At 44.6% G+C, this 12,470-nt stretch overlaps 1 protein-coding gene across 1 annotated transcript; it reads left to right on the forward strand.

Annotated features, from left to right (window-relative positions):
* The first annotated feature begins 856 nt into the window (after positions 1–856).
* LOC311031749 (mucolipin-1-like) lies at positions 857–9,586 on the forward strand. The gene is made up of 13 exons (XM_084038210.1): positions 857–1,080; positions 2,030–2,253; positions 2,347–2,508; positions 3,440–3,596; positions 4,063–4,144; positions 4,242–4,338; positions 4,452–4,551; positions 4,638–4,744; positions 5,006–5,155; positions 5,233–5,334; positions 5,445–5,567; positions 6,649–6,855; positions 6,945–9,586. The coding sequence occupies exons 1-13, from the start codon at positions 1,044–1,046 to the stop codon at positions 7,077–7,079; spliced, it is 1,683 nt and encodes a 560-aa protein (XP_083894336.1). The 5' UTR covers positions 857–1,043; the 3' UTR covers positions 7,080–9,586.
* Positions 9,587–12,470: the final 2,884 nt, after the last annotated feature.

Below are 12,470 nucleotides of genomic sequence, written 5' to 3' on the forward strand. Positions count from 1 at the left end.
AAAAAGAGAAAGATATACAGTGACATTTTGTGAAATCTGCTTAGTTGTGTTTTCCAGTGTTGCGTGGCAACGGCCCTGCTCCTAATGCTTTCTGCTTGTTGTTGTTGATTTGTCTGATGACCATGAGAATAAAACTGTAATAACAGTAGAAATGTGTCACTGTGACTCATAACCACATGCACTTGTGATGATGTGTGTGGAGACTTTGACAGGAGTGAACAGAGTGGGCACATCAGGGCTGCAGTTCAGAAGTCTTTGTTGCTTAGGAATGTTCCTAACAGAAGAAATGACTGGAAGTATCTAAGTGGCAGCCATGATAATGGCTGGTCAAAAAATGTAACTTTACTTTCATGCATACATGAATTGTGTTGATAAATAGTGGATGGTGAAAACCATGTACTTTCACGTTATTTGTGTTTATTTCAATCATATTATAAATGAGTAAAAGAAAACAACTAAAATAACAAATACAGCAAACTGTCAAAATATTTTATAAACAATATTCATAATCAATAAACAAATACAACTCGAACTTGAAATAGGTCCAACCCTTTCTCCATAACTCAAACAATAACTTAATTTATCATATAACCTAGCCTATATTCATTTTTTTAATGTCGGTTCTAACCCTGGATATTCAATAATATTTGTATATTATATTTAAGATAAGATCAGTGTTGCAGCAGTAAATATGAGAGATAGTTCAATTAATAATTGGCAAACATGGCAAAATAACACATGTTCACATGTAGATTATTGATATTGAACAGTTGAGTCGATATAACGCGTGAATAAATGAGCAGAATGTTTACCGGCAGCAGTGTTGATAGTAACAGCAGCAGGAAGTAGGATCTCGGTCACGTGATGATGGAGTCACGTGGCTCCCAGGAAGCTGCGCTCTTGTTTACCTCCGTGTCGTCCACTGCGACAGCGAGCATCCTTTATGAAAGCGCGATGAAACCCGCCATGAAATCACTCCAGTCCTCGGTGTCCGAGTCGGCCGTGTCCTCCTCCGTCCTCCCCGCCTGATCCTCGCCGCCAGCATGGCGTCTTCCAGTCACACCGAAGACACCGCCACAGGTTTGTTTACGGAGCTCCTCCTGGGTCTGTCCGGCGTCATGGCTCGCGGTTCCCCGCTTCGTGGTGGCTCCTCATGTATCTACTGCTGCGGATGCTCATTCTGATGAAGGGCATGCTCAAAACCGAGGTTAAATAGATCCTCCTGCTGTACCCCGTTTTAGTTGTGACGTCAGGTAAAGCAGCGCCCTCGTGCCACTTTGAATGAATGATTTACAGAGACAGGTAAAGCAAAACTTAAAGGTGCACCTCACCTGTTTTTTGTTTTTTGTATACATTTACATATTGGGTTGAGGCTCTGGAGGGAAATCGTTTGGGGAAATATTTAGGTTTTGCTTGAAACCTAAACGTGGGTGAGTAGATGACAGATGCCACTTCAACTTCCTTAAATCCACGGTGAGGTCATCAATGTACCAACAGCCCAGGATATTCAATTTACTACAATGTAAGATAAGAAAAAGCAGCAAATTATCAAATTCGACAAATTGGAAGCAGAAAATAATGTACATGTTTGCTTTTAGGTCACATTCCAGGTCAAATTGTGCATTTATTCAACAAAATATGACGCCTGCTTACATCAGCTTCAACCAATGACATTGTGACATCCATCTGTTAGTTAATCTGCAACTTCGGCTCTGCACAGAGAATTGGCTTGAGAAAAGAGATAGGTGCAAATGGATTGTTCTATTTTTTCAATCAATCAAGTGTTGTTATTTTATTTTTAGTCATACTAGCGACTAAATGTCATGACTTCGCCCAATTCTGCTTCAATTTTGTCTCTTGTGGGTCTCCCAAGTATTATACTAGATCTCTGGAGTGCCTCTCCTTTGTTAAGGGTATAATAGGCAACAACATCATAAAAAACAACTAATACAAATCACATTAACCTTTTAATGCTGATCTTTCCAGCGAATCGCCTGTCTGAGACCATGGTTTTCTTTGTGTTTCCCAGAGAAGGACAGGCTTCTCTCCTCCGTGACCGGCTATGGGAGCCCTCGCCCCACTGCTCTGGTGGGCTCCGAGGCCCCTCGGAGGCAGGAGGAAGAGGAGGAGGAGGCCCTGAGGAGGAAGCTCAAGTACTTCTTCATGAGCCCCTGTGACAAGTATCACGCTAAGGGACGCAAGCCTTTCAAACTAGGCCTGCAGCTCCTCAAAATCATCATCGTGACCGTGCAGGTGGCTGCAGCTTCATGATTTCATTACTTCAGATTGCGTCATCTGTGGTTGCCTGGTCGTTAAAGTCTGTTTGTTTCTGTCCCTGCCTCCTAGTTGGTGCTCTTTGGACTCAGCAACCAGATGGTGGTGACATTCAAAGAGGAGAGCACAGATGTTTTCAAACATCTTTTCCTGATGGGTTACCATGGCGGCGCTCCTCAGGCCGTCCACACGCAGAAGGAGCTGTGCAGCCGCATCCACTTCGCCGTAGAGCAGGTAGCCAGGGAGTCATTTCAGTGTCTACGGCTGCCTTAAAGGGCCAGTTCACCCAAATTACAAAAATCCCCCAAAAATGATTCTATGATCTCCAGGAATGTCTAGCCATGCAGATAGTTTTGAGATATCATTTCCAACAGCAACGTGTTTTATTTGAAACGCATACATCAACCCCGAACAGTCCGTGAATGCAAACGTGACCTGCTGAATCTCCAGTACGAGCCATGCTAGCAGCTCTGTGTGGCTGAAATTGATGCACAGCAGCTAAATGCTAGTGTCTGCATGCTAACACGCTCTAAATGACAATGCTAACAGGTTGGTGTTTAGCACCTATAGAGAAACAGCATAACGCTTCATAGCTTGAAAGCCACGCCAACTGCAGGGTAAAACCACTGGCCAACATATGAAACCCAGCTAGCAAAATCCCCTAGCTAGCTAAAAACATCAGATTTCAGCACAACAAAGGATTATTTTACTAAGGATTACATACACCGTATGTCTACCAGCGGTGCAGTTGATGACTAAAATGATGATGATTAAGCTGATGAAGTTAGTGAGCTAATGTTAGCTGTGTGTTAGCGATCTCCCATTCCTGCTGTTGCCTTACGTTTGCCATGTTAAAGTTGCAGCTTAGAAGAACTTTAATATAGGCAGTGCATTCCGTTTACCATGTTTGCCATATTAGTTTAGCTTGCTAACGTTTGCTAACTAGCACTTAACACAAAATACAGCTGAGACCGACGGCAAAGTCGTTATTTTCGGGTTGTTAAGCAAAATGTTGGACCCAAACTGAAAGAGATGACAGAGAACGTGTGTTTGTTTTTTGTAATTTGGGTGAATGCATGTTTTTTTTCCCCTTACAAAGAAGATTTTTTTTTTATGAATATGCCTCAAGTTGAGGTTTAATTCTCTGCCTCTCTGCCCCCTTCAGTACCTGACTCTACCTCAGATCTCACTGGGGCGGTATGCGTACGTGTTGGGCACCGGCGTCAACGACAGTGCGCTGTCCCTCTGCCAGCGCTACTACAGGAGGGGCACCATCGACCCCCTCAACGACACCTTTGACATCGATCCCCATGTTGACGCCGGTAGGATGACTGTTTTGTCTTTCACATTTTCTCTCTGTGGCATTCGTTAAATTTGTCCCCCTGTATTCGACATTAAAACCAGCCGCCAGTATTTCCTTGGCCCTAAAGGAAAATACTGTGTCGGTGAGTCATGTCAGTGAGTCATTGTGCTGCTGCTCCACACATGTTAACAGATTCCCTGTAAATGTGCCCTACTTTCAAAAGCTTGAAATAGCTTTTTCCATATACTTTAGTAGCAACGCGTTAGTCACCGCCTTGGGAAAGGAATTATTTGGATCCAGCTGCTGATTTGGCAGAGTCGCGCTTTGACAACACGTGATAAATATAGTGGCGAACCAAAAATCTCCAAAGGGACGATTCTGCTTTTACATGCTGTGAGGAAGTGTGGTTAGGGCTTCATGTGATGAGGGAAAATTACACATTAACTTCCTCTAATGCTATTTTCTGATTATTTTCTTCGTTCCAGAGTGCATTGGCCTGAATCCACTGACCTACGCTTCAACTCCAGGAAATAGTGACTACAAGAATTTCACTCTCAAGTTTGACAAGTCAGATGACATGTTTGCTCTTTTAGCATTGGGAATGGAAAAATCCAAAGTGTGATTTTTCCTCATTGAATTCCGTTTGTCGTGCGTTTGTGTCCAGGCTGATCAATGTGACGATCGACTTCCAGCTGAAGGCCATCAACATTCAGACCATTATAAACAATGAAATCCCCGACTGCTACACCTTTGCCATCACTGTGAGCTTTCCCTTTTTTATTATTTCTATTTAAATAAACACCCTGAGAGTTGAGATAATAAGCGTTTCCCTGCATAGAGGCTGCATATTTACTCTGGTTCTTGCTGTGATCAGGTCGTCATGGACAACAGGGCGCACAGCGGCAAAGTAAAGATCAACCTGCTGAACAAGGCCACCATAAAGGAGTGTCGAGACCCCAACGTGTCTGGACACGGTGAGTTAACTCCTCATCTGCCACTTAATGATCCGACGTTTTCTCATTTGTCATTTGATCCCCTCAACCGGCCGCTCTTCCTGCAGCGGATACCTACCTCCGGGAGTTCTTTGACGTGCTGGTGGCGTTGGTCTGCCTGCTGTCTCTGCTGCTGTGTGGGCGCTCCATCCTCCGAGGCATCATCCTGCAACACGTATGTGCTCATGTCGTCAAAATATAAATGTCGTCCTGCTTGTCCTCGGTTTTGACAATTTGTAGATTTTGTAGGTTTATTATTTTTTTTAAATGGGACAATACATATTAATGACCCGTGTTCGAGTCCCAAAGAGTCATTGTGAAGTTACCCTGGTGACGTTTTCCGTAAATTTCTTTACGTACTTACTTTCAGCCCGACCAGGATGTTTTTCCTAAACCTAATATCATGTTACTTTTAACAAACCGCCTCTCCAACCAGGAGTACGTGCAGTTCTTCAAACGCAGCCTTGGGCGCAGCGTGAGCTGGGGAGACCGGCTGGAGTTCATCAACGGCTGGTACCTCCTGCTCATCGTCAGCGACATGTTCACCATCATCGGCAGCTTCATCAAGGTCGGGATCGAGTCCAAGGTAAGGTGGCGCGTGTCGGTAAACTGTCTCGGATACAGCGGTTTCTTGTGATTAACGCCGCCGCCGTTGTGATGCAGAATCTGTCATCGTACGACATGTGTGGGATCCTGCTGGGAACCTCCACCCTGCTGGTGTGGGTGGGAGTCATCCGCTACCTCAGCTTCTTCCAGAAATACAACGTAGGTGAAACGCACACACATCCTTATTTTTCCGTCTTGTGTTTCCGCATCGCTGCGCTTTCTCCGAAGGTTAAATCTATTCCCCCCCTCTCTCCCTCCTTGTCTCACAGATCCTGATCGTGACTCTAAGAGCTGCTTTTCCAAACGTTATCCGCTTCTGTTGCTGCGCCGCTGCCATTTACATGGGGTACTGCTTCTGTGGCTGGATTGTGCTGGGGCCCTATCACACCAAGGTAGGAGCAAGTATGAGTCACAACAGCCCAATTATCATAAAATGCCCTCCAGCATATCATCCTTGCAGCTGTGTATAATTTATGAAAGAAATTGACATTTATTAAATATGAACCATAGCAACGCGATGCAGACGGATTGTTTTTGCTCAGTGTTTTCAGGCAGACGGAGAATCAGCAAACAACCCGAGAAATAGCGACCAATAAAATGACACAGATGCAAAACATGCATTCATGAAGAATTGTGCTAAAATTAGCAGCATTTCTACAAAAATGCCTTAAAGGCGTCCTCCTGTCATTTATTATTGCGCTTTCATAAAGTCAGGTGACTCATGAGAGACCGATATTTAAATAAAGCAGCAGAATGACATCATCAGGGTTATTTTATTTAAAGGCAGAGTCGTCCTCTGAATGACCTTTTTAACTGAACTTCATACCTCAAATTGATGGGAAATCTGCTTAATTGCTGTGTTGCACCTGAACGTCACTTCCTCCTGGAACCAAGACCACTACGCCTGAGATCTTCAACAGGGGGTCTGTGACCCCTAGGGGTCTGCAGAGTTACTGCAGGGGGTCCCTAAAATTGATCCCAAACTTTTTTTCTTTCAAAAATTTAAATATGTCCAAAAATACAGATTAACATGAATACAACCTATAATAAGCATTGTAATGTAGAAATGCCAACATAGAATTAAAATATGTTCTATAAATATATTAATCTGTCAGCAATTATTATTTTATTGACTTAGCATCGTATACATACGTCGTTATGAAGTACTTGTACATAGGGCACTATAAGCTGCACTACACATTATTATTGGCCGGGTTTAATAAGGAACACAATTTTAAATATGTAATAGGGGGTCCCTCCACTGTGTTACTATAGGCCTAGGGGCTTTAGACCTCTGCACTACACCATCAAACCTGCTGCAATATTTATGTCGATCGATCTTCTAACATTGGCAAGTATGAGAAGAAGTGCATTTCCAGAATATCGCCCTCTCACCGGTGTCTTACTTCTCCATTTAAATATTGCATTATGATAACTTGATGACACATGGTGTGTTGTGTTGCCCGTGTCCAGTTTCGCTCGCTGTCCATGGTGTCCCAGTGCCTGTTCTCTCTGATCAACGGGGACGACATGTTCGACACCTTCGCCGAGATGGAGAAGAGCAGCACGCTGGTGTGGATCTTCAGCCAGGTCTACTTTTACTCCTTCATCTCGCTCTTCATCTACATGGTGCTGTCCCTCTTCATCGCGCTCATCACCGGAGCCTACGACACCATCATGGTAACCCCCGGCGACGCCCTCGTTGCACGTTGACTCGCAGGTGTAACTGCAAGCAGACACTTTTCAGCTTGTTGTTTGTCGTCCTACAGGCTCAGACTCAGGAGCAGGTCCGGGTCAACCATCTGCACGCCTTCATCGCAGAGTGCACGGACACGCCGAGCTCCGGCAAGTTCCGTGGGCCCGAGGGCCCGTCGTGCTCCTTCCTCTGCTGCTGTGAGTGGTGAGGAAGAGGAGGAGGAGGAGGATGCACAAAGGAAGTAAGCGGCGTATAGCCCAATCCCAACGAGGCACGCTCCCGTGAGGTCGACTGTCAACTGCTTGAGGGCTCTCGTATTCCGATTACCCACAATTCACAGCGTTGTAAGCAAAGGTAACCCAAGAGGCACCAAGGGTGTTCAGCCATTCAGATTAAATATACACACACACATTAAGGATTTAACATGTTACGTAAAAAAAAACCGCCCAGGAATTCAGTAGAATGTAAGCACATCAGGCAGTTAAAAAACCCTTAAACCCCACAAATGTACTTTACATGATTTTCAAAGACATGCAGTCATATTAAAATATATATATATATATATAATAATTATATTTTATATATATATATATATATATATTATTTGAAGCCCTTGCAGCCTCACTCAACCGTTTACCGGGTGACATCGGTTAAGTCCCTGAGGGTTCAGGGTTTAAGTCTTAGGGGGGCATTGGGATTGGGTCTACGATTGTGTGGAAGGGCATTAGGGCAATGGATTTTTTTTCTCTCTTTTTAAAGCACTGTATTTCCACTCTAGCACTCTGCAAAGGCACTCCTTTTTCTCTTTTTTTTTAAATCCCCAGCTGGGACGATAAATGCCTCGGCAGTGGACAGACTGACCTTGGACCACGCTGTCCTCTTTGGTCCGTGTTTGAATTTTTGCATTTAGATTTGTACTGGAACGCCTGAACGCACCGTAAGCCCAATTACCTGCTTGGGCTTTTGTGCTGAATGAATAATTTATTGGGTCTGTCTGAAGTGTCAGTTTGCAGGGCTTTGACCAGTTCATTGCTACAGACAGGACACATGGTCCGCCGAGTAAAAGGGATACACGTTTACACTCAAATTATTTTAGTGTCCACGTACCTGGGTTACAGAACTTTTTAAAATTTTGCTTCTTGATTATGTAAATATGTCTACATCCTCTGAATCGTCCTAGCAGAGCTAGAATGGACACACAAAAATGATGCACGTTAGTCGAGGCTGCTCCTCCGCTACCGTCTTCTTCTTCTTCTTTGTTCACATCCTCTGGCTGGAGGGCGACGATGCCTCCGCGAGGAATGACGAGCCCTGCAGCCTTACCAGTCAAGTCATCAATATGTATGAGCTGCTTCTGCTTGTAGAGAGCACTGATGCACTGCGAGGCAGAGCCTCTTCGCCGTTTGGGTTAAAGTGCTCCGTGCAAGGCTGCACAGTAAAGTTCAGGATTCAGGCATCGTCACCAGGCCTTATAGTGCAGCTCAGCGGCATTGCTAGGCAACAGCTTGGGTCAATGTTTACATCCTGTCAGCTGGTGTCATCCAAGTAGCAGGAAATTGGACTAATTTGGGACGTTTGCAACGGCTCCATGGTCCATAAAGGCGGAGAGCGGTAACTAGCTGAGAAGAGAGAGTTAAGCTAAACTGTATAAAACCTCCATATTATGCTGAATATTAATCATTGTCACATTATTCACATTTAAGGTAAAACGATACAAACGGCACGTTCCTGATTCTTCTTTGTCTCGTCCATTTGAGCCGATGAGCTAGTTTTTAATATTTTAATACTTGATCCCACTGAGGTCGGACGCTGCAGAGACGGCGGTTCATGCTACTCTGCTAAGCTACTTGATCTGGTGTGTGTTTGGCAGAAAAGGGGTGCGACTGACCAGGAGTTTCCTGGAATAAGTGGTAAATTTGCTGAAGGCTTACTGGAGTGCACTCACTGCAGATTAGATTTGATCTCCTACCTGTTTTATTATGTTACGTTTTTCGTGCATTTCTTTCCCGAAAAAAAAAAAAGACATTTTTATGGAAAGGTAAGGTGAGGTGCCTATTTTATGTTAATGACCACATCTTTGTTTGGCGGTACCGGCAGCTCAGAGCCTGAAGCCATGTTCAAGGGTGATGGCTCTGGTTTTTATTATGTGTGAAGGAGCCGGGGCATTTCTGCAGACCAGCAGCTTGTTCCTTCACCCTGTTAGAAGGTAAATGAATATTCAGAATATCTTAATATAGAAACGTACTGAAGCGGTGATGTCGTTCCAGCATGCCGCTTGGAGGCACATGAAAGGCACACAGGACTAAAGGGGACCTTTTTTTTTATTGTTCACTGACATGCCAATTTAAATGAATGAATATTGTTTACAAGTGTCGTTTTAATGACTGTTTATTTATGTACTTTTTTGCACTAAATGAAGACGGACTGATTTCACTTGATTTAAATGCACAGGGGAGCAAAGCATTGTATATGTAATGTGTTCCGTTGGCTTGACACTTAGGGAAGGTTCTTTAATGCCACTTTAATGGTTACTTTGCATTCATTTCCTTATATTTTGTATGCTTTCATAAGTATTATTAACCTCTCTCAGAGGATCTGATAGTTTCTTTATAGGAGGAACTTGTACAGGTTTTTACCCTCATTTGTACTGAATCTTTTCTGTGAAGACGCCGCTGCCTTCTGAATGAACGTACATGTCGGTTAAATAAACGACTCTGAAATGTTTTCTGTCCCATCAGCTGCTTAAATTCTTATTTTTCTTCAACTTTGTATATTTGACTTTCGAGAGCCATAAACAAGACAAAGCTATCGACAAATGAAAGAAAACATTAAATAATACATAAAAATACAATAAATAGAAAAAATACATTTACTTTTATTTATTATTTCTATTTTTTATTTCTATCCTGCTCCCAGAAGAGATGCACCAAGCATATCAATCATGTGAAAAATACGCTGCCATAAATTCTTGATGCGATGTTAAATTATCGACAATGTTAAAGAGTACAATGACATCCAACAGTTTTATTGAGAGAACGATCATGAAATTGATTTCCACTTTTCTTAACTCGTGTAAAACTGCTTTTATTAATGACCCTATTACCACGAACACTAACCCACGATTCCACGGGTTGTTTTATCCAGAACACTAAACCCACAACCATCAGGATTCACAGATTTTGGGGGCTGGACAGTCTTGTTGAACCACACACGTGGCTGGGTGTGTGCTGGGATGGAATATTAAGTGTGTTGTGGTCGTCTGGCACCACTAGAGGGAGAGAGCATGCTCTGTCTGCAGCCACCAGCCAACCATCCAATCAATACAACCCAGAGCCAATGAAGGGAAATACAGGAAGCTGAAACGCAGCTACTTAAGGAAGAGGAGGAGAGGGGGGAAAAAACATTATGAAAGGGAGCGGTTTGTTGCCTTCATTAAAGATGAATAACACTGACAGAACAAGTTAAGTGCTTAACCTTCAAATGTGCCATTACCACAGTCTGCATCTTAAGGTAAACGGACGGGGCTCCGGATGTACCGGCCAGAGAACTCAGCATGCAAATGGACCAAGACGAGAATATGTGAGGGGCAGATAGTCAGGCAGATACGTGCACGCTCACTCCTCTTGGTGCAGAGTTGTATGGCTGTCCAATACCCCTCAGTACATGCATGCATTATTTACTCAAGGATGCTGACGGGGTTGAGACGGAGCACTTATAGAGTCAGACTGACAGGAAGTGGCCGGCCTTTAGGGTAAAGGGGTTAAACAGTCCCACAGAGGAAAAGGGGGCAGCTGCTCTCCCATCCCCGGATTTGCATTTGATCGTCCTCATATTCTAACGTGATACATGTGTGTGTCGCTCGTGCTGCATGTTAATGATGAGCTCTGCTGGCATGCTGCTCTCTCTATAGGGCGTACACGGCGTGCTCGGGGAGCAGCAGCTGCACCCACGGGTGCTGCCTGGCATTCATTCACACGGCCCGTTTATACCTGCATTTGTTTCCAGTCACAATTGGACAATTAGAGTGCTAATATCCCAGGTTTAAAGAGGGCTTTTGATTAACACTAATAAGAAAAAAACGAAACAAAGATGGCGACCGTGTCTGTGGTGTGTGGTGGGTGTGTCTGGCTGCTTTCTCGATGAGCAGGAGACTCTCTGTGCTGTCCGACTGTACACGCTGGAACACATGAAGCGCGGTGAGAGCGTGCCTGTATCTGCTTAAATAACTAACGTGTTGTGTAAGAGCTTGTCTAAGGAAGCGGAGCCCTGACTGGGGGCCAGGTTTTTGGGAGGCTTGACAGTGCGCCAGCCCCCCTTTTGTGTTGTGGATGCCCCAGCTGGGGGAAAAAAAACAATGAGATAAATAACACGGGAACTGTGCAGCGGGGTACACAGCCCTGCCCCTTCCTGTCTCCGCTGCCGCACACCACCGCCTGAGTGGAGGAAAAAAACAAAAACCCCACCTTCCTCTCTTTGTTGCGGCTGGCTGACCATGCCAATACGTCCATCAGCGTCGAGCCAACAGGCATCGAAAACCTCCCCGGTGTTTCCACCTTCTCCCCGGTCTCCTTTCCTTTCACTCGCATGCACACCGTACCATCACGCGTTCTCGCAGTTAGGGTGCTGTTTTCCTGTGGGTGCAACTTGACCTTCAACAGCGAGAAAAAGTGGCATCGCTGAACAGCAGACAGCACGGAGCTGTTCATCACTGATCAGAGGAGAAAACTTCCCCTGGAAACCTGACAGAGACGGATAAAAGACCAACGGATCACATGTTTTTTTATGCAATCAGGTGTATCTATTTGGTTTTCGTGCCACACATTTCCACCCAGAGCTCAAACAAATGTTCCCCCCGCCTCCCTCTCTCCATGCACTTGGAGAGAGAGAAGAGAACACCACAGGCTCGACATGAAAAGAAGCCCATCCACAACAGACGAGCACACAAAAGGCTGGCTCATGTAGACGAGGGCAGGCGGCTGCTGGGAGCTGAGCAGCAGCGCGGCAGACAGACAGGCAGACAGGCGGCATGCCCACCCAGACTGTCTCTGATTTCTAAAAAAAAAAAAAGCCTGTTCTGGTGAGGAGCACACAGAAACAAAAAGCTTGGAAACCATGAAACAAACGCCCGTTTGGGACTGAGAAGAAAACACGCAACTGCACTCTATGTTTGCTGCTCTGCGAGCTCGCCCCTTTTCAACCGGCTTCTCCAGATCTCTGTGACACACTGACCTGGCAGGTGCACATGTTTAACTGCATGGGGAGTTAGGATTGCAGGACATTTTAATTTTAAGACAATAAAAACATTTAAAAAAAAGAAATGTGCAGGACCTTAAATGGTGTGTGCATATTCGTAGCAGAATTACATCCTCATTTGGAAATAACTTCAATTACTAAAATCAACAGGTCTGAAATGTCGCCAGAGATTTTAAATCGATGCAACAGTCACATTGAAGGCAGACAATGCCTACAACTTGATGCGTGTGTGTGTGTGTGTGTGTGTGTGTGTGTGTGTGTGTGTGTGTGTGTGTGTGCACTGGGGCATGGAGAAAGGAAGAAAAGGGTTTGAAGAGAAGAGAAAAGGGGGTGCAGGGGCCTAAGA

This window comes from Eutrigla gurnardus (assembly GCF_963514095.1).
Source record: "Eutrigla gurnardus genome assembly, chromosome: 20".
In the NCBI taxonomy this organism is placed as follows: domain Eukaryota; kingdom Metazoa; phylum Chordata; class Actinopteri; order Perciformes; family Triglidae; genus Eutrigla; species Eutrigla gurnardus.

Bases quoted from the DNA above. Each gene is read 5' to 3' on its own strand.
- LOC311031749 (XM_084038210.1), top strand. From the start codon at position 1,044: ATGGCGTCTTCCAGTCACACCGAAGACACCGCCACAG. The intron at 4,145-4,241 runs GTCAGATGACAT...GTTTGTGTCCAG, and splicing joins TTCACTCTCAAGTTTGACAA to GCTGATCAATGTGACGATCG. The intron at 4,339-4,451 runs GTGAGCTTTCCC...TGCTGTGATCAG, and splicing joins GCTACACCTTTGCCATCACT to GTCGTCATGGACAACAGGGC.